General features: G+C 38.9%; 2 protein-coding genes and 4 non-coding genes across 15 annotated transcripts; 1 reads left to right on the top strand and 5 right to left on the bottom strand.

Annotated features, from left to right (window-relative positions):
- Positions 1-1,658: 1,658 nt before the first annotated feature.
- On the top strand, positions 1,659-18,142 carry LOC134814687 (tyrosine-protein phosphatase non-receptor type 12-like). 10 transcript variants are annotated; one of them, XM_063822856.1, is made up of 24 exons: positions 1,659-1,775; positions 2,067-2,169; positions 2,439-2,515; positions 2,749-2,883; positions 3,050-3,181; positions 3,294-3,454; positions 3,563-3,644; positions 3,842-4,023; positions 7,559-7,785; positions 8,111-8,269; positions 8,430-8,462; positions 9,080-9,154; positions 11,070-11,306; positions 11,387-11,518; positions 11,792-11,842; positions 12,262-12,378; positions 12,520-13,149; positions 13,878-13,934; positions 14,127-14,177; positions 16,108-16,157; positions 16,277-16,322; positions 16,421-16,527; positions 16,698-16,788; positions 17,016-18,142. In XM_063822856.1, exons 1-24 carry the CDS (start codon positions 1,677-1,679, stop codon positions 17,135-17,137), a joined length of 3,156 nt encoding a protein of 1,051 aa, XP_063678926.1. In that variant the 5' UTR covers positions 1,659-1,676; the 3' UTR covers positions 17,138-18,142. The 10 variants fall into 10 exon arrangements, with proteins under 10 accessions (XP_063678926.1, XP_063678927.1, XP_063678928.1 ...); XM_063822857.1 differs by lacking the exon at positions 8,430-8,462; XM_063822858.1 differs by lacking the exon at positions 11,792-11,842.
- On the bottom strand, positions 4,451-4,524 carry Trnas-gga (transfer RNA serine (anticodon GGA)). The gene has a single exon. It is a non-coding gene; the product is annotated as a tRNA-Ser (tRNA).
- On the bottom strand, positions 4,846-4,919 carry Trnas-gga (transfer RNA serine (anticodon GGA)). The gene has a single exon. It is a non-coding gene; the product is annotated as a tRNA-Ser (tRNA).
- Positions 5,241-5,314, bottom strand: Trnas-gga (transfer RNA serine (anticodon GGA)). The gene has a single exon. It is a non-coding gene; the product is annotated as a tRNA-Ser (tRNA).
- Trnas-gga (transfer RNA serine (anticodon GGA)) lies at positions 5,636-5,709 on the bottom strand. The gene has a single exon. It is a non-coding gene; the product is annotated as a tRNA-Ser (tRNA).
- On the bottom strand, positions 18,120-20,734 carry LOC134814688 (CD82 antigen-like). Its single transcript, XM_063822867.1, has 6 exons — positions 20,515-20,734; positions 20,212-20,351; positions 19,891-19,964; positions 19,403-19,532; positions 19,058-19,132; positions 18,120-18,889 (listed from the first exon to the last, which is right to left on the bottom strand). Exons 1-6 carry the CDS (start codon positions 20,679-20,681, stop codon positions 18,762-18,764), a joined length of 714 nt encoding a protein of 237 aa, XP_063678937.1. The 5' UTR covers positions 20,682-20,734; the 3' UTR covers positions 18,120-18,761.
- Positions 20,735-20,927: the final 193 nt, after the last annotated feature.

The raw sequence follows: 20,927 nt of genomic DNA, 5'->3' as shown, positions 1-20,927 counted from the left end.
TTTGAGGTGAACTTTTAAGTTCCCGAGAAATTTTCTTAAGTTTGCTTTTTTTTTCCTCCTCGGGCACATTCGTAACCTACGGGCCAGGTAAACCTAAACTACATATTGACCGTTATGTACGTCGGTATCTGTTGAGGAGCCAAATCATCTGAAAAGCCCTTAACCTATATTTTGCTCAGGCACGTAGCCAGGATTTTTCTTTGGGGGGGCTGTCGGCGAGCGAAGCTGCAAGCTGTGGCAGGGGTCTGGGGGCGCGGGGTCCAGGTAAGGGGCGGACCACATTGGCGGGGGCTAGGGGGGCGTAGCCCCCCGGAAAAATTTTGCGAAATAGGGTGTTTTAGGCTAAATTGAAAGTTTAATGAATTTACAAAAATGTATGGTTTGGCATAATCATTGCCTACAATCCTGACCTGAGTAATTTACCCCTTTGAGACTTTATTTTGGGTTGAAAATTAAGTTTATCGAGAGGAAGTGAAAAATCTCTGGTTCAAATTTGGATTTGAAGCCATGTTTAATTTTTTCTGTTGAGGTCAATTTTTTGCGCAGAAAGGGTTCGATTTTAGGGGAAAAAATTTATGTTTGCTTTTAATTTTTATGGTGCCGACGGCACCTGAAATCGACGAAATCTGCAGGGGTGATTCCCAGTACCTCCAGTGTCTCAAATAACCTGTCAAGCGCCTTGTATACCCCATTTGGGACCTGTGTATACACGCATTCTATCAGCTTCTAAAATCATCTTGCTTCAATTTTATGTTTTTCACCAAATTTAAATATTTTCAGGATTATTGAGTATTGTAAAACCTGCCATTGATAATGTGGATACACAAGTTCAGACTCTGAGAACGACACAAGCCAAGCTCAAGGACTGCATAGAACACCTCTCTGCAGACCTCACAAACATATCTGACATGCAAAAAGATCTGCCCAATTTAGAGCACTACGTAAAAAAGTTGATGAGCATAAAACGTAGAGTGACCACTGTAAACAATGTGTTGACAAATGTGCAGGACAGAGTTCAGATACTACAAACTAGAGTAACTAAAGAACAAGCCAGAAAGAGAACTTTGCTTAGTGCTAGTTAGAGACTAGAGTGTGTTATGTGTTAGAAGATACTTTATGGGTGAAATTCATTTAAAGAAGTGATACAAATTTAATTTGCAGCAATTTTGTATTGATGTTGCAATTTTGTATTGATGTCAGGCTTTAAGTTTGCAATTTATTTCTCAGTGTTACACTTCAAAGAATTTGAAGCATTTTCAAGTCTTAATACGTTAGAGAAAAGTTTGTATTTCATAAGGCAGTTATGAGTCATAACTGCCTTATGAAATGAGATCTTCATGACCTTAAATTATTTAGTTCTAAAAGCACATTGAACTTTTAAGTAACTTTTTCCAATCAGAATTTGATTCAATTCAATATTCAACTTTTTCAGGACTCTTGGTTCTTTTTCATTTCTTTATTTAAATAATCATAATAAATATGCTCTGAGAAACATTAGTTGGTGAATAGAATAAATATGGTGATCCATATTTTTCTAACATTACACATGACAGCAATTTATCGAATAGTGCTCAGCAGCCACCAATCAAATCCCATTATCAAAATGTCAAATAAAATAAAAACCTTAATTAATTAATTAATTAAACCTTCTCAATATCAGTACAGCTGAGAATGTCATGGAGGACATCATATCATACAGAGAGATTCTGGAGCACGTGCAGAAACAGTTCAAAGAAGATTATGTAACTTCAGATAAATACAAGCTAGAGTTCGATGTGAGTTTTTTAAACTATGAAATCCACAATTTTAAAGCTTCTCTTCAAAAATTTTCTGAAATGTCTTCTTCTGTTCTGATGATTTTCCAGTTTATCAAAGCTTTCTTTGGGAATCCAACTTTCAGTACCTCAATCGTGTCTCGTGCCATCCTCAGTGACCTTGCTAGATGGTCATTCAAGAAAAAACAGTGAAATTTGGGGTGCGGAAAGCAAATGTTTAGTCAAAACTGTTAAGTCCTCTTGAAATATACGATTAACGTAGCAAGTAATCCTAAATTAAAACTTTTTCAGCAACTGAAAGCTCACAGTGATGCTTTAAATGTGACTCAATCAAGAGAGGATGGGTGGCTGCAATACAACAGGTGCAAAAACAGATACAAAGACATTTTGCCTTGTAAGTCACTTCTTCTCATTTGCCTTCGTTAATTTTAAGCAAATATTTGTTTAAAATAACCGCCAATGTTTTGAATTTTGAGTGCATCAAATTTACATGTAATATCCGGATAGGAACATTATTTATGAGTCGCAATGTTGTTATATTTTGAGTTTCTGATAATTTCGTACATGCGATCAAGGAACTCTAACAACTAAAGATTACATTAACAGTTTGTCGACTTCTAAATTATAACTTGATATTATGTTCTGATAATATAATCCTCCCAGATGACAAGACGAGAGTCAGGCTGCCAGTAATTAACAACATTGCGGGATCAGATTACATAAACGCTTCCCATATTTCTGTAAGTGTGTCCTCGCACATATATAACGTATACATTTAGGAAGCAAAACTGGATACTCAAAAACGCGAATACTTCCTTAGTTATAAGCGTAGCGCGCGAGGACAAATCTGTTTGGTTTGATCACGTGACTTTCGCGCGCACGTACGGTTGAAATTAGCCAAATGATGTTGGTTGTCGGATATTAAAACATTTTGTTGCCAGCTAAAACCAAAATAATCGATAAATTTTGACAGGGCCCAGATGGATATGTGAATTATATAGCAGCTCAAGGGCCGTTGCCAGGCACGGTGTTCGACTTCTGGAGGATGGTCTGGTATAATCACTCCACAGTTATTGTTATGGTCTGCAAAGAGGTGGAGATGGGTAAGGTGGGTATACATGCTACTAGATTAATTTTAGTGTTAGATTTATGATATTTTAAGGAGTTCTAAGCGTTCTTATATCTGATAAATCCTTTTTTATTATGACAAATAGCACCATTAAATCTAATGTTACCCTTTAAAACGTAATAATCTAATTATAAAATCTCCTCAGCACAAGTGCGCTAACTATTGGGGTAGAGGCCCGGGAGAATCTTTAAAGAAAGGTAACTTTTCTGTCACACTTGTAAGTGAGCAGATGAAAGAGAGTTACATTGTACGGAAACTAGTCCTCACCTGTGCTGATGTGAGTTTTACTTTCGGTTTTCTTATATTTGAAAATATTATCATCTCAAATAAATGAAAGAGGTTTAACCAACCCTGCCTAAGTTCCAAATATTACTGATTGATTGGTATAGGTTTCTAGAGAGGTGTACCAGTACCAGTACCTGAACTGGCCTGATAGAGATGTCCCTACTGATGGGGAGCCACTCAACAAGATGCTCGCAATCGTCCGAGATAAGTGCCCTGCTAAAACCACCTCCGAATCGCCGGGCTCGCCCATTGTCATCCACTGCAGGTAGGTTTACTTCAGAGAGCGCTTGTAATGACGTGAAACTGGCACAGTAGTATTAAAACTCTCCTAATATTCCTATTCTACTCAGAAGACTAACTTTAGATATTTCAGTGCTGGGTGTGGTCGGACAGGAACAGTGCTAGCTATTGACTTTATAGACATTCTCATCAGAAACCAACGCCTCGACAGAAACGTAATCTTTAGTCCTGTTACTTATCAGATTTAACCATTCCAATTAAATTATTATAACTTTCATGCTCGTCAAGTTTTAAGACTACATTTTACTATCGTTAGTGAGTTTATCACAAGAAAGTACCTTTTCTGAGAGAAGCGTTTCAAAAGGTCACAATATGTCTAATAACGACCATTTAAACACGAGTAATCCCACAGTTCAGTCTGTTTGAGCTGGTTAAAAGGATGAGAACGGAGCGTGTAGCGATCTGCCAGACTAAACAACAGTTCGGTTTCGTGTACTACACTGCCATACAGCTCCTCGACTCTGCAATACAGATGCTGAACATACGCAGTGAGGCGATATCAGAGTGTATCTACGAGAATGTGCCACATTCACCGTCAGTACCTTTCTTTCTTATCTTCCTCATTTTAAAATCTTTCTTATCTTCCTTATCTTTCTTATCTTCCTTATCTTTCTTATCTTCCTTATCTTTCTTATCTTTCTCATTTTAAAATCTTTATTATCTCCCTTATCTTTCTCATCTTTCTTATCTTTCTTATCTTTATGCTGCTTTGTTAGTTATTAATTATCGACCCTGTTAAATTCCTATTTTAATTACATACTGGGGTGGGAGATAAGTGCAAGTATTATGGAATACTCGTGTATCTGTACACATATGGTACACACTTAAGCACTTCACTCCAAGGGTAGTCTAAATATTGCATATTTTTGTATGATTTTGTTGGGTGGTGTGTATTTGCGAATAGAGCTCAAACTTCGCATCTGAATTAGTGAACAAGCATATCGGAAAAATCAAGGCACTGGGACTGGACCGGGAATTGAACCCGGGACCTCCAGCTATCCGGACTGGTGTTATAACCGCTAAACTACCCAGGCCCTAGATACCCTGAAATTTCCAACGACTTTGTTCACGTAATCATAGCTATTATTATCATTACTCTACTCATTGCATTCCACACATCAGGTATAGACAGTTACATGTTATCAATTTTTATACTGGGGTGGGAGATAAGTGCAAGTATTATGGAATACTCGTGTATCTGTACACATATGGTACACACTTAAGCACTTCACTCCAAGGGTAGTCTAAATATTGCATATTTTTGTATGATTTTGTTGGGTGGTGTGTATTTGCGAATAGAGCTCAAACTTCGCATCTGAATTAGTGAACAAGCATATCGGAAAAATCAAGGCACTGGGACTGGACCGGGAATTGAACCCGGGACCTCCAGCTATCCGGACTGGTGTTATAACCGCTAAACTACCCAGGCCCTAGATACCCTGAAATTTCCAACGACTTTGTTCACGTAATCATAGCTATTATTATCATTACTCTACTCATTGCATTCCACACATCAGGTATAGACAGTTACATGTTATCAATTTTTATACTGGGGTGGGAGATAAGTGCAAGTATTATGGAATACTCGTGTATCTGTACACATATGGTACACACTTAAGCACTTCACTCCAAGGGTAGTCTAAATATTGCATATTTTTGTATGATTTTGTTGGGTGGTGTGTATTTGCGAATAGAGCTCAAACTTCGCATCTGAATTAGTGAACAAGCATATCGGAAAAATCAAGGCACTGGGACTGGACCGGGAATTGAACCCGGGACCTCCAGCTATCCGGACTGGTGTTATAACCGCTAAACTACCCAGGCCCTAGATACCCTGAAATTTCCAACGACTTTGTTCACGTAATCATAGCTATTATTATCATTACTCTACTCATTGCATTCCACACATCAGGTATAGACAGTTACATGTTATCAATTTTTATACTGGGGTGGGAGATAAGTGCAAGTATTATGGAATACTCGTGTATCTGTACACATATGGTACACACTTAAGCACTTCACTCCAAGGGTAGTCTAAATATTGCATATTTTTGTATGATTTTGTTGGGTGGTGTGTATTTGCGAATAGAGCTCAAACTTCGCATCTGAATTAGTGAACAAGCATATCGGAAAAATCAAGGCACTGGGACTGGACCGGGAATTGAACCCGGGACCTCCAGCTATCCGGACTGGTGTTATAACCGCTAAACTACCCAGGCCCTATTTTAATTACATGCAGACCAGCCTCATTTAAACTAGCCCTGGGATTGGCGGTTTCACTGTTGTCACTATTAAATGTTATACAGTAAGTAACGGAAAGAAACAATCATTTGTTTTAAAACTTTGCTCATACTTTAAGTGCTTTCCTGTGATATCATTAACTTTCAAATAGCGCAATTAAAGATGCTTGCTAACACCACTTCCTATTACTCAGTTGATTGTTTGTATTGTAGGTTATGGCAGGTAATGATGCAAAACACTGATATTGATACAAGTTTATCTCATGTTGCTAGTGTTACTGAACGAGTCTGTACGAAACTTTCAGAGAATTACTCAAATACCTCCGGGCAAAATTCAGGATCCCCCGTAAATTATACTCCCGGTGAACAATTTTTTCAAAGTGAGAATCATCAAGAAAATTTTAGTGAGAACTATACTGTGAGAGAGCCAGTAATTGATGAGGTTGAGATTATTGAAAGAAACGATCCTAATCAATCCACAAACGTCACTACACTTCTTACCCGGAATATTGATAGTAATCCCTGTTTTGAAAACGTTTCTCAGCCATACATTGCTCCAACTCTAGTTGTTGAAGACCTGGAGTCTCTGGATCTCACTATCGCTGAAGTAGAGGTGTCGGAGCAGGAAGTAGAGGTGTCGGAGCAGGAAGTGTGTTTAACCCTCAGTGACCCCGGACTCAGTCCTGCAGACGACACCCCAACCATAGTTCCAGTCCACCATTCCTGGGAGTGTCCTTGTTGTACAGTTAGAGGAAACCCCTTCTACAACCCCGGGGGCGAACAATTATCCGCATCTGTAAAAGTGTCTTCACTCTCCACATCAACTATCCCTCCAACATGGCCAAATTCTTCTATCACTGGAGAAAAACTTTCTACCACCTCAGAAGAGTCATCTACCACCTGGCCAAAATGCTTATCCACTACCGGAGGATGCTCTTCAGTCCCGGTAAAATGTGCTACCACATGCGCAAATCCATCAAACACGCCTGGAAAGCCTTCTCACACTTTAGGAGAATGCTCTATCACTTCTCCCTTGCTTGAAGAAACATCCAGAAATACTCATGAGAAAGACAGAAAGGCAGAAGTGACGCTAGCAAGTGGGATTGACAAGATTCCCAGAGAAGTGTCGTCAAAGAAGCGTGTTGGGAGACTGGCTACTAAAGCCATGTCTTCAGTTGTAACAGGAGTAACAGATCAGTCTACTTCAGAGTCACACCTCACTGATCACTATGAGTACAGGAGCGAACATTCCGTTAAACAAGACCAGTTCGACAAGACACCTGAGCAGCCTGATAATAGAACAAAACATTCCAAAGTCAAATATGAGCATTGTGAGATATCTGAGAATAGGAGAAGGTCAGAAAAGAAGGAGAAGTCGGAGAAGAAGCATCATTCTCGAAAGTCGTCACGAAGACACGCGGAGGGGAATCACGACAAAGACCAGGACACGAGTAGACACTCCAAACAAGAATCAAGTCGCACAAGCTCCCGCAAGAGCTCTCATAAAAGGTCTCACAAAAAGACTGCCAAGTCTAATCCAAGTGACATGCCTGAAGGCGGAGTTAAGTCCAACTCTTTAGACGAGCGTCGATTAGAGATTCTTGTCGGGACTTTTCAACCCTTCTTGGATACGACTTCTAACAGCACGGGGATAGACGGGAGAAACGTAGAAAAGTGATTACTAATTACTAATTACTAATTACTAATTACTAATTAATAATTACTAATTACTGAATATCTGTTTCACGGTTATACCCTTATTTTTATCTAATAATATATGCTAACTCTCTATAAAATAATTCAAGGTTAACTCAGTCCAATATTTTCAGAACTCTGGCCCAGGAAGATGGTATTCTTGTCCAGCTGGACTCAGACCCGCCCCCCAAGACCGGACCCCAGACTAAACCACCACCACCACCCTCCACTCAACCCCTCACCACAACCGATGAGAAGCTACTGAAACCCAGTAAACCGCTTAAACCGGAGAGACCTAGGAGCACGGTGGGAAAACCAACCGATAATAAAGCTGAGACCGGGGAGAGTGTTAATTTAATAGGTAAGTTATTTGGGTGTTAATTTAATAGGTAAGTTATTATAGTGTTAATTTAATAGGTAAGTTATTATAGTGTTAATTTGATAGGTAAGTTATTTTAGTGTTAATTTAATAGGTAAGTTATTTGCCTCTTTTAGAACCGACCTCTTGTGCCGCAGTGCACCCCCAGCGTCTAACTTTTTATAATATAATTAAGCATTTATATGTATACTGATACTCAAGTGATTTAACATTGAGTCAAAAAGGGATACAAGTCGTAAACTGTTCTTCTTCCTTGCGACAAAGCAAGTTGTCCTCATACCACACCTTCTGATGATATGCTGTCCAGTGCAGGAAGGAGCTGCTAACACTACTGCTGCTGTTAGTGGAGATGTTAGTTGTGGAGATGTTAGTTGTGGAGATGCTGTGACTGAGGAACCGGTCTACGCTTCTGTTAACCCCTTTGCTAAAACTGGCAAAATACTCGACCTAGACTCACCCACTGATGGTTAGTAGATTATCAACTGAAGAAGAAATATTTATTATGATGTTAGTGTTTCTATTCACGCAATAATTAGATATCAAGTGGATTTGACTTACGTTCGTATAATCAGCTAATTTAACAAATAATTAGGATAACATTGTTAACCAGCAGTTGATAATTTCAGACCCTCCCCCATTACCAGCATCGCCCACACTTGGTAAACCTTCATGTGTATATGTTTGCTAAGCACATTTTATTTGCTAAGCTCATTTTATTTGCTAAGCACATTTTATTTGCTAAGCACATTTTATTTGCTGTGGAACATTTAGCTGAGGTGCTAAGCATGGGCACCATGCTGATTGGTCGAGGATTTTAATATTAACTTAAAGTTAGAGAATACTTTGTCGTCAATATTTGAAATTATTGTCGAAAAATTCAACTGAGTTTTTCTAAATTGTTACCATCTCAAAATGGTACACAATTCTGACATCTAAATAAGTGGAATGTGGATGTCGACGTTGTCAATGACCCTTCCCAATGATTTGCAAGCCCATATCGAGACGCTTTGATTGGTTGCACTTATTGAGTATCGTACACAACAACTCCGCTACGTTTACTGTTACTTTCTTGTAAAATCCGTTTCCGCCTAGTACCTCAACTATTACATATCTGATATCATCGTGTTGAAGTAATTGTACTTATATCTCAATTCCGTTACGTATGTTTTAATAATTGTTCGGTTTTGAGTGAAATTAGAAATCTTCCAGGTCCCTCTTGTTCAATAACCTAAATTTCTCCCTATAACCCGACACCATATAACTTGTGATATTTCAGAGTCTGATGATGAGACTGATCCGGTTCAGAGTCTAACTACAACAGTTCTAGATACACATCTTGTCTCTGATCCCAGTAATAATCCATGTTGTAATGCATGTTGTTTGTTGTTATGACAACAGTCATATACATGTCTCTTGATTTCTTGTATTGTTCTATGTCTTAAGTTCTGACTGTTTTTGGAACGAAAGTTACGGTTAGGGGGGTGGGGGTTATTCTTTCCAACAGTCTGCTGTGAGACAAAGTTTATTTACTTGCACGACGAATATAAATAAGAATAAAAGGGAATGTTCTAATTTTCATAGTTGTATCTAAGAATTGATGTGTAGTATTCCTGTTTCTCGTGATAGGGGTTAGTGAGTACCAGTATCTCTACGAGGAAGGAGTTAGTGAGTCACAGTGTGAGGAGGGAGTAGAATCAGATGATGGGTACAGCGTGTTCGTGCCTAGAGCAAGGTCCTGGGCTACTTATGAGAGGAACATGTTAACGAGGAACGCTTCAGCTGTGGAGGGACTCAAGGAGAAATACTCATTAAAACTACAGACTTTTAGCAGGAGTAATTACTCATTAAAACATAGTTAATCAAGCACAAAAGGTTTTATTAATGGGCTGAACTAATGTAAATATAGTGAAGCACAGGATATACCGCTGTTTTGGCTGTTGCTCATCTCCTAACCGAGGCCCCCATACCTCTACACCAACGACTGTACAATAAGATAAAATCGACATGCCCGTAACTATGGTTACATGCCCGTAACTATGGTAACATGCCCGTAACTATGGTAACATGCCCGTAACTATAGTTAGATATTTTATCGAGGTTGAATCTTGTCATTCTGTGAGGCAATCCCTCAAAAATTGAAATCGTGTCACTTTAGTGACGTTATTTAGTCGCTTATACACACATGACACAATGTGTTATAATCTTATTGATGTAAAGTTGAAAAGTTATAATAATGCATTAAATACTCTAGTTCGATTATTCTCATCACGAGCTGAACTAGCCCCAGCCATATTAAATTGTAAAAGCTTCTATGAGGATAATTCTAGGTTTGTACATTTTGAATTGTCAGGAAACTCGACCGTAACATATTACTTATATTAAGACACATTGTAAGTTAATTCTCTTGTTAAACAAAGCAAATGTTATATACTACACTGTTGAATGATCCAACCTGAGAGTACCTAAAGGCGGGAAATTTGGCCTTTTTTTCTCTCTTCCAACCAGGAAGCTTCCTTCCTTTCTACTGGGAAGCTTCGTGCCTTTCCACCAGAAAACTTTCTCTGTTCCCCTTTATCGAGGGACTTCTACCGTACCCACTTTTGTAAGTCACTACTCTGATTGGGTATCGTCACACTCTCCGCTCCTTACTATCCTTATTTCTAACTGCTCGGTAAAACTGTCAGTAATGGTGGTTAAGAAACTTTGGTCTTGATTAAAAGAACTAGATGGTCGCTAAATGAGCAGTATACATTCTCTGCAGATCTCTCTGTTTAGTTCTGCGGAGTACTTTTAGTGCACGTTTGTCAGGCTTTGTTAGTCTCATCTTACTGGTTCTGGTTTATGTTTAGTTTTGTAAGTCTTTGTTAGTTGTCGTGTTTGCAGTGTATGGCTGAGTTATTGGTGTCTTATTTGTGCAACATGTTTACAAATCTTTGTCTTCGGTATGAGTGATATGGTCTTGATATTAAATTAATACAAGATATATACCAATAATGAATCTGTTGTTGAGTGTATGTACTAATATTGACTATATTGTTGGGTGTGAACAGATGTGCAAATAAACAGTTCATGAAGCTGCTGTACAAGACTGTCCGAACATGTAGATCGTTATAGTTGTAATAGCAGTATGTAGTACAGTGTACATTTACCTTATTGTGTTTCCATGTGATTTAAGACTCTATTCTAGCTGTTGTTTCATGGATTGTGACTGTTTAGTGCTGATTATATTTATAATTATAATAGTTTCTAACCTCGGTTTCCTCTAGGAAGTAAACCAAGCACGATGGAGTCATGCCCCCCTCTTCTGACTCCCTCGTCAGCACCCCCTCCTCTGACTCCCTCCTCAGCACCCCCTCTTCTGACTCCCTCATCAGTACCCCCTCCTCTGGCTCCCTACTCCGCACCTCCTCTTCTGACTCCTTCGTCAGCAACCCCTCCTCTAACGAGGAGTCCTCCTACAGCAACTCCTCACATCATTACTCCTGCTGTTAGATCCCCTCTTGGTACGTGACTAACTTTAACACATTCCTAGTGTCGTTGTGGTTAGACCAAGTCACACAATTATTAACCACTCTTGTTTCAGTTAAGATCCGCTCAGCTCCCCCCTCTTCACCTACCCCCTCGAGACAACCCCCCTCCAGCCCTTCTCCTCTCCGCTCTTCTCTTCCTCCTCCCTCCAATAACTCTACTTTTTTAAACTCTACTCTCTGTTCTGGTATGTATAAATCAACAAAAATAGTTTAAAAGTTTTTTAGATTCAATCGTTCTAAAGATCTTAAGATTTGTGCATTAAAAAGTGTACATAGTTAAAATTAAACAGATTACGAAGAGATAACAATTAAACCACCCTTAGATCTCAGTAAGTAATGAGCTGCTTTCAAATCTTAACATTCTTAACATTCCTGAAAAGTCATCTTATTTGTAACCATTTTGATATAATATTCTGTAAACATATTTAAGTAAATCACTTATCATGGTTTCTTTTTAGGGCACCTAATTTACTCGAGCTCCCTGTCAAGTTTTCTCCCCTTAGCTATTGGTAAAGAAAAGCAAACTAATAAGCACACATAATACATATGATCAATTATAGGCACCTTTTTTCTTTCTCTTCTTCACGATATTTCTGTTTACACTGGTAAGGAGGAATGCTATCCTGAGATTTAAACATTCTAAAACATCATCTATCTGAAAAGCCGGAGTTGCATGCCAAGGGTGTCTCTTTAGGTTCGTTATCATGTACAAGCAGGCAGTACCCTGGAAACCAACATTCTGCAATAGTAGTAGTGTTAACCTCATCAGAGTCACAAGCTTTTGTTTTTATCGTCCTTCAGAAAAGACAGAGCTTTTTGGGGAGGGACCTCCCAATCCGCTCTTTAGACTCCTGAAACGTAACTTATATAAATCATGAGCTTCAAAAACTCTGCAAATGTTAGCTACACGATTTACTTTTGTAAATAGGAGAAACAAGTTGTTATGAGGAGATACAGATCTTTGGGCCCCCCTCAACTGATAATTCCAAAAAGAACGAGACTTCCTCATCCACTGCATCCTCTAAGTCATGCGATAGTCTTTTAGGTTCGTTAAATATGTGTGTGATTGTTATTATGAAAATTGTGTGAGAACTTTGAACAATCATTTAACTTTTTAATATCATTGAAATAATTCTACAAAGACGGATTGAAACTTGTTATATTACCCGATCTTTCTGTTTCATAGATCTATCATTCTCTGCTGCTGATGTTGTTAAGACACCTACAGACTGCTTGACTCCATCTCCAATCCTCCGATCCTACTCTTCAAGCTCTTCTAAACCTCCAGAGTCCAGACCAGATTCCCTCCTTGATTTAGATGACCTGCTCAATTTGAACCCCTCTGCTCTGAGAGCTAAGCCGAAGCCGGTTAAGAGAGATCGTCAAAAGAAAGTCTCTTTACCCAAACCGACTTCTGAAGGGCCAGACCACAAGCGCCCTAAAGTTCCTCCTCCTCCTCTTCCCACAAAGAGGAAATCATTCTCAGACCCACTAGAAGAAACAAGAGAAGCTCCCAAGAAACCTGAGCGACCTAAAGGACTGATCTTCCCCAAGACGGTATTAGAGGGCTCTGTGGTGATGAGCGGGGAGAACCCTTACTCTGATATAACTATACACACAGTCTCCACCTCTCCAACTATTGAGAGTAGCTACTCAGATGTGGAGATACAGGATCTACTTGACACTCAACTCACTGTACCGTATGAAGATGTGGAGCTGCTTATAGACCACCCTGCAACTCAGAGAGAGCGACCACCTACACCAGAGCCGTTTAGTTGTTGTGCGGAGAGGGTGGCGGCTCTGCTCATCATCCAAAGTACCAATCTAAGTGGTGATCTGTGGTGATCTGTGGTGATCTGTGGTGATCTGTGGTGATCTGTGGTGATCTGTGGTGATCTGTGGTGATCTGTGGTGATCTGTGGTGATCTGTGGTGATCTGTGGTGATCTGTGGTGATCTGTGGTGATCTGTGGTGATCTGTGTAAACCTGGAATCACGTATTGTCTCCCTGTCAGTCTACATGTTTGTTAATGGTGAATATGGAATATTTGATCTATTGTTGTAGTTGATACTCACTGGATAGTGGGAAAAATTAACAGCCTAGAATAACTGCAACTGTTCATGTTGTATTACTATGATCAGTGTTTCGTGCAATAAGGATTCGTCAGGTGGAACTTGACACGATTTTAGACGGGGGGAAAAGTGTTGCAATTATTATATGTGGTTGTACCGTAAAGGATTGATCCACTGTCACCCCCTCCCCACTGAAGGAGATGTGGTCACCTCACTTCATATCTCCCCGGCAACTGTTATTGATCTGTATTTAATTTTAGCACAGTGAGGAATTTTATGTTCATATTTTACTATTGATTCATTCATTGTTGTACCTGATTATTACAAAGCAGATGGTGGGAGATTTAACATTATTAAATGATAAATGTATTATAATTAGAGTTCTCTAAACACGACCCTTATTAGTTTATTATTATATTATTATAGTATTAGTACCTCTATGAAGTGTAAAGATAATGTATTACCCCTGCAGGGACACAGAATCAACTCTCAACACAGGACGATGATTTGGCATACAGCCAAGTATTTGGTAAGTAGTTTGTTACGTTCCTGAAATACGCCACTTTGGATCTCCTTGTGTTTTGTACGGCTCACTAACTGGGAATTCCTTTTAATTACTTGCGTGAATAATTGTTGGGAGATAAGATATCCCACTGAACCCAGGATCTAGATATATGATCCAGATATGATCTAGATTTGATCACTTACATCTCATTTCCAGGTCAGACGAACAGACTGAGTTCCCCGCGTTTTGACGACGACAACTATTCGGGTATGTATGGTATTTTATTGGGAGCACATGTAGTATATATATAGTATAGTTAGGGTGAGGTATGAGAGAGGGTTACTCCGCTGTACTTTTAGCTCATTCAACATCAGTCCTGTCTGTAATAAATCAGTCATGTCTCTGAGAGAGGACAATCTCTCTTTCTCTTGTAGTTGTAGTTGGTTTGTAGAGCAAGGAGCTCACTTCATTTAGTTATTAGTGTGTAATTAATTATATAATTAGTATGTGATTGAATGTTTTGATTTTATGCGAGGCTTGTTTTAATCTGATGAGAAGTTTTTAAATTCTTTAGTGTAAGACGTGCGGTTTTTCATCACTTACAAGTTATGTGACACATTGTGAATATACTTACTGCTTTACTGGTATTTCTCTCTTTTTGTTGTTGATAAAATAGTAGTTTTTACTTTCATTCTGTGTAAGATATTAAATAAGCGTAAGATATTTAATTAGTGTAAGATATTGAATTAAGTGTAAGCAGTTTTGCTTTGTTGGTATTAAAGAAGTAAACCTATTTTGTTAATTGAGTTGTGCACATTTACTCTAGTAGCAGAGTGTAGTTGAGTGTGCACATTTATGATAACATTGTATGATAACACTTACTTTGATACTTGCGTGTCTTTGCAATTGTAACCATCCAAAAATAGAATCAGTATTGAAAAGACCATTTGTCTTCCTATATATTAGCCTTGTAAAGTTGTTGACTTGCTGCCTCTATGCTTGAATGTTGACCCAACTACCTCAGCTCCCCACGCGACGTCACGTGATCTGGTGTGACGTCACTGGGTTGACGGAGGATGTCACAGTACGACTCTAACAGAATGACAGAAGAAACAGAGGTTGAGGTTCCCTCAAACAATGAGGCACACGACTACTTCACATCTCTAGCAAACAGCACTCTAAGCCGCAGCTCCCGGTCCCGCAACGCTTTCAGGAATAAGAAGTCAGCCTCCCTGCCCTCCTGTTTGAAATACAGCAGCTCCCCCTCCCTAGCGGTCTCTCACACCACCTCACCCACCACTTCAGACTACGAGGAGATACCTCTGCACCTAGACAGGAACCCCCGGTTTCAATACGCTGCTGCTGGGGCGCTAACTCGTAAGAGATCCTTTATTAGGGTATCCTCTAAGAGGAAGATGACAAGACCGGCCAGCGCCTCCTCCTTCAGTCCTAAACACAGCCCACACTTCCTACCTTATCTCCCTTCTCTGGAGAATATTTCTAGTCTGACTAAGGAACTGAAACACTTTGTGCCCGAGAGGAATGGCAGTATAAGGCGCTCCTTGAGAAGTACTGTTAGCAGTTTCAAACACTTCGGTAGGCAGAAGCCGACTACTGTTTCAGGGTTTGTTATCCAGGACAGGTATTTGAATTCTGCTAGCTGGGCCGAGTTGGCGTCTCTCGACCCCAGAACTATAAAAGAGAAACTCAAATCAGAAAATAAAGTATTTGAAAAATGTCCGCGTATAATCAGAGAAGGGGATGTGGTCCAGGGATCGTGGAAAGATCTGCGCTCACTAGGCCTGTTCCTCCGACCCTACCAACCGTTCCTAGCCAAGGATCAGTTCACCGTGCAGTTAAACTTCAGGTCCCAGACCTACAAGCTGAGCCACGAGCTATACGAGGGAGTGTGTCACGTGGTGTTGTGTGATGTGAGACTGGTAATGGATGTCAGTCACGTGGTACTGGGAGAACTTGTAGCTGTGCCTAACTTGACTCTTTGTCAACATGACCCGTGCGCGCTCAGCGCTATTGAACACGCTATATGTCAACTACAAGGTGCTTACAAATGTTCAGGATCATTGGGGGGGGGGGGGGGGCAACCCATCGTTTGTCTCTGACTCAGAAATGGGTTGGTAAAGTTATAACACTCAGATGTAATGTAATGTGTAACGAGATAACACGTTTTATATTTCAGAACTATCAATCCCCCGCTCTGATGTGACCGATTCTCATATGAACACTTCGGTTAGTAACAGTTTATCAGCCTTACTATCCGTACAATCTTTATTATTGTTAGCACTTAGTGTTTAATTTTTAAATTATTTCTCGTGTGTAACAAGAATTGAAAACCAAAATGTCTTCAGTCAGGAGACGAAGGTGATGAAGAAGATGAGGATCACTACGAAACATGTTCGTAAAGTTCACTTTCAGTTTTACTGCGTTATTTTCCTGATATAATGAATAGTTACCATTTTTTGAAGAATATTTTCAGTAATCCCAATTTTCAGTTGATTCAGTTGTAAAAGCTTCTATAAGTAAAGAAAAGCTCGAGAAAACCAACAGTAGAACGCCCTCTACTGGCAAAAAGTCGAAAACAAAAGGATTCGGCTTCAAGGTTTGCTCCTTCAAAATCGTTTTTATTAATTCTTATTAACTGTTAAAACTCCAACATTATTTTAAAATCATCCTGTAGTTGTTAACTCCGTTGCAAATCATGAGCTGGTTGGTGTACCAATTTATTGACCAGCTAGATTGTAGTTTCTAAAATAATAACTGATGGCTCAGGGACTTCTGGCAAACATCTCGGATAATGCTCATACAGCATCACAAAACTTGAAGAGTAAATCTCAGAACATGAACATCAAATCTTTAACAGGTCAGTACTAGAACAGTGTACTATTATTTAGTAAATACTTTATTTAGCTGCTTTACATGATGACACCTCCCCATACACTAAACCCCCACCCAACTACACCCCCACCCGGCACCCCCACCCCCACTACACCCCATCACCACCCCACTACACCCCACCCCACCACCACCACTCCCCCACCACCACCACTCCCCCCTCTCTCGAACATAACTAAATTTGCTCCTTCACAGGTAACAACAACGCTGCCACACACCAGGATTTACCGAATATGAAGTACGAGTCTGAGTTTGGGAAACGAACAGGAAGCCCCGCGGGCCCCAGGGACATGCCCAGTCATTGGATCAAAATATAGGGGACAGTTTACACATAGGGACACTGAAATATAGGGGACACTTTATAGTGTATAGGGACACTGAAATATAGGAGACACTTTACACTTAGGGACACTGAAAAGTGGTTTCGGTATATATAATCTGGACCTATGATTGTGTAATTTTGAGAGGGTTTGAAAGGGCTGCTAGTATTTGATTTTTGATTTTTTTTGGGTAAATCTTTAGATCCCCGTATAATTTTCAATGACATGCCCTATAGTTGTGGGATTTTCGAACATTCTTTTTCCAACATGTGATTTTTTGGAATGTCCCAAACTTATTAACCCTTAATTGTAAGTGGGTCGTTGCTTATTGATATTTATTTCTCCCAACTTATTGCTTTATGTTATCAGTGATTTCCTCTTCTCAGCCATAAGATGATTTTCAATTAAAAGTTTCCTTGATTTTTGTTCGATTCTTAGTTTTACTTTCACTAGGTTTATTTTTACGTTTTTGATCACACCGAGCCATCTTTAAATCGATATGGTAAAAACAGACAGATTGTGAACCAAAATAGTGCATTTTCTATAGCGAGATGTTATACCGTGATTATGTGTTCAAGTTTAAGTTGAATCTTAAGTACGTAATTATTAACTATTTTTAATCACTTTTAAGTTTTTATTATTTTAAGTTTAATTTGTTGTATTATAGTTATCCGAGTATGAGTGGTGTACAATTTGGTGTATAGATTACTTGACTATTACCGGCGAGAAATTGCACTTTTGCCCTGACACGTGACATTAACCCTGACACGTGACGAGCGTGTGTTCTCTCGCCGGCTGTAATCTCGTTCTTGGTCTTATGATTGCGACGGTTTATTTTGCAGGAAGCAAAACACGACTTTTTATGATTATGTTTCTTTTGATCTTCGTAATTGAGTGAAGGAGACAAGTTGAGTTGCCGATAAGTTTATTTACATTATTGAATTTAGCTACAATTATTGTGAAATAAAACCTCTTCTATAGTTAACATAGATCAGCGAAAAACTTATTTTATAATTTTGTCAATTGTAAGAAAAAACAAATTTATCAATCTTAAATAACATAATCAAATACATCAATAGTCACTCCAATTTCACGTTAAAATCTTACACAACACAATATGACATAAAAACCAAACTAATTAAATTATATCTATTTTTGTTGCAAAATAAGGAGAATTATTTTCAGCATATTGATCAGTAAATTTAATAATCATAATTATATTTGAATGAATTGATAAAATCCATAATGTTGGATTTGGACAGGCACCAAGATACAAGCTTATCTTGGCGTATCTTATCAAACTTGAAATCCCAACTTGAATGAGTTATCAAATATTATCAGTTTGGCAGCATTGTACTTGGCAAAAAACCTTAGACCTGCCACAATGCTTCTGTCGCGTGATCGTTCGCAAATGTAACTTGTAACGCGTTATTGTGACGTCACGTGACGTGTAACGCGTTATTGTGACGTCACGTGAAGTGTAACGCGTTATTGTCCCGTCACGTGACGTGTTATGATCATGTCTATGTACATGGTTCTATCACAAAAACCATTTGGGGGTCAGAGTTCGGATATTGTGCAGGCAGGTACTTTAAAGCTGTCATATCTGTGATAATGTTTATCACATAGAGTAAGGTTCTTCGTTGATATCCCTGAGTTCCCTCTGACGAAGATAACAAGCAGCCAGCATCGTGAGTATCTCTAGTACAGCTACACTGCAAACTACCACTATTACTAGTACTGATTGGGCTGAGGGGACACACTTGTTAGTCTCTGTTTTGTTACTAATTATACAACTCTTAAAGCTACTATTTAACTTAAAATCAAGTTTGTGTCATAGTATAATGTCCGATAAGCATAATACACATATTTTATATAAGTTAAGTATTAATATACATAAATAGTATTATCACTTACATGCCAGAAATGAGTTTATCTTAGCCTTACAGCCGGTATCGTAAGCCATTACTTCTAGGCAAGTGTCAGGATCTCCTATAGAATAAGGCATTTGTTAAAGGATAATGTCACTAGATGTAATTGTTTAAGTTTCGATAGTAATGATGTGAGGTTTGTCAGCAACCAGTTGTAGAACCAGTCGTGGAACCAGTCGTGGATTGTGGAACCAGTTGTGGAACCAGTTGTGGAACCAGTTGTGGAACTAGATGTTAGATTGCGTCTAAACTCTAATGTCATGATATAGATATCAGAAGTTTGGAATTCAGCTGATCTAGTTCTCATTTAGTGCACTATAAGACGTGTTACCTTCACAACAGGAGCTAGGAAAGAAGAGGGCACTCTTCTTATAGTCGGACTTGTCGTTGTAACCACAGCACTGTAGCAGATCCTGGATAGCGTCCACAGCTTGGTCAGCACTGCTGGTACCATCTCCAAACTAGACAGATTGTTGGGGTTTTGGTGCTGTTAAAAACAATAATGATATAGTTCGTCTCCAAACTAGACAGATTGTTGGGGTTTTGGTGCTGTTAAAAACACATTTTGAAACTTTCATTTTTTTAACCATTAAACTAATTACAACACTACACATCTATTATATTACATTTATTGAGGATGTACCAGAAGGTGTATGTAAAATGTTGATTTAGAGGGGTCCCCTCCATCCTCAACTGGAGTTTCACTTTCTCAATATGCACCACAAGTGATAAACAGTGATATCTTACGTTTATAGAAGTGATAATAGTGATCAATAGTGATATCTTACGTTTATAAAAGTAATAATAGTGATATCTTACGTTTTCAATGGTGTCTTTGACTGCCTCGTCAATCTGTTTCTCAATTACATTCCTCTCCACTGCGTATAGAATCCCTGAACACAAGACAGACTGCTCAAATCATTTAGTCGGATATTAATATTCGCTTGATAAATAGCCTTTAATAATAGAACCTTTTCCAGTTTATCCAGTAAAGTTAAAGCTCACGTATTCAAATTAACTTTTAACTTTTCCTTCTGTTCATTAGTAACTACTGTACTAACTTCTTAAATTACAAATCCTTTTAACGCAGTAACAGGTTTAATATTATATGCTATAAAACATGTCCTGATGGTAACACACCTATAGCTATCTCCAGCAGCAGTAAGATCAGCATTAGAGTGAAGTAGAAGGCTAGTAGCACGTGGTTTTGCAGACAGGCTCCTAAACACCCGAACAAGGACAATACCACAACCAAACATCCCAGAGCTATCAGGAAATATCTGAAGGTAAGGGTTACTTAGATAAATAGATTGTGATTGAGTTCATGACCTATTTTGGTTCTGTACTTACGTTTGAGCAATGAGCGGATCTCTGTCATTTTTATCCAATCTTGTCACAACTAAAACATTTGGATGTTCATTGTTCATGAATAATCCCACTCACGCTGCAATGTCAATAGCGGTAACATCGTTCATATCAGTAAACTCATTGACACTCATCTTTACGTAAACTCCACACCCTAGTAGCACCCCACCAGCTAGCAGGGTGCAGAAGTTGAGTCCGAACAGGATGACCCTAATCGTACCTTCTAGCAGGTCGTGACAACCCATACTGCGCAACTTAAGGAGGGATGGTGTTCTTAGTACTGGTAATTACTGGTCTTTAATTGAGGAATGCGATGTAAACGACAAGGGAACTGAGTTTAAAATTATTATAATTTCAAGTATTAAGTAAAATGCAAGTCAATGAAAGTGTACAATGTACTCCTACAACCGAAACTCGTAATAGTCGCTAGTCAGCATTATGAGACTTGCAATAAAATCAAAATTTGAAACAAAAGCCGTAACTAGAAAATG

This window comes from Bolinopsis microptera, chromosome 5 (genome assembly GCF_026151205.1).
Source record: "Bolinopsis microptera isolate Bmic1 chromosome 5, MBARI_Bmic_1.0, whole genome shotgun sequence".
In the NCBI taxonomy this organism is placed as follows: domain Eukaryota; kingdom Metazoa; phylum Ctenophora; class Tentaculata; order Lobata; family Bolinopsidae; genus Bolinopsis; species Bolinopsis microptera.
This window is presented reverse-complemented; position numbering and strand designations above follow the sequence as displayed.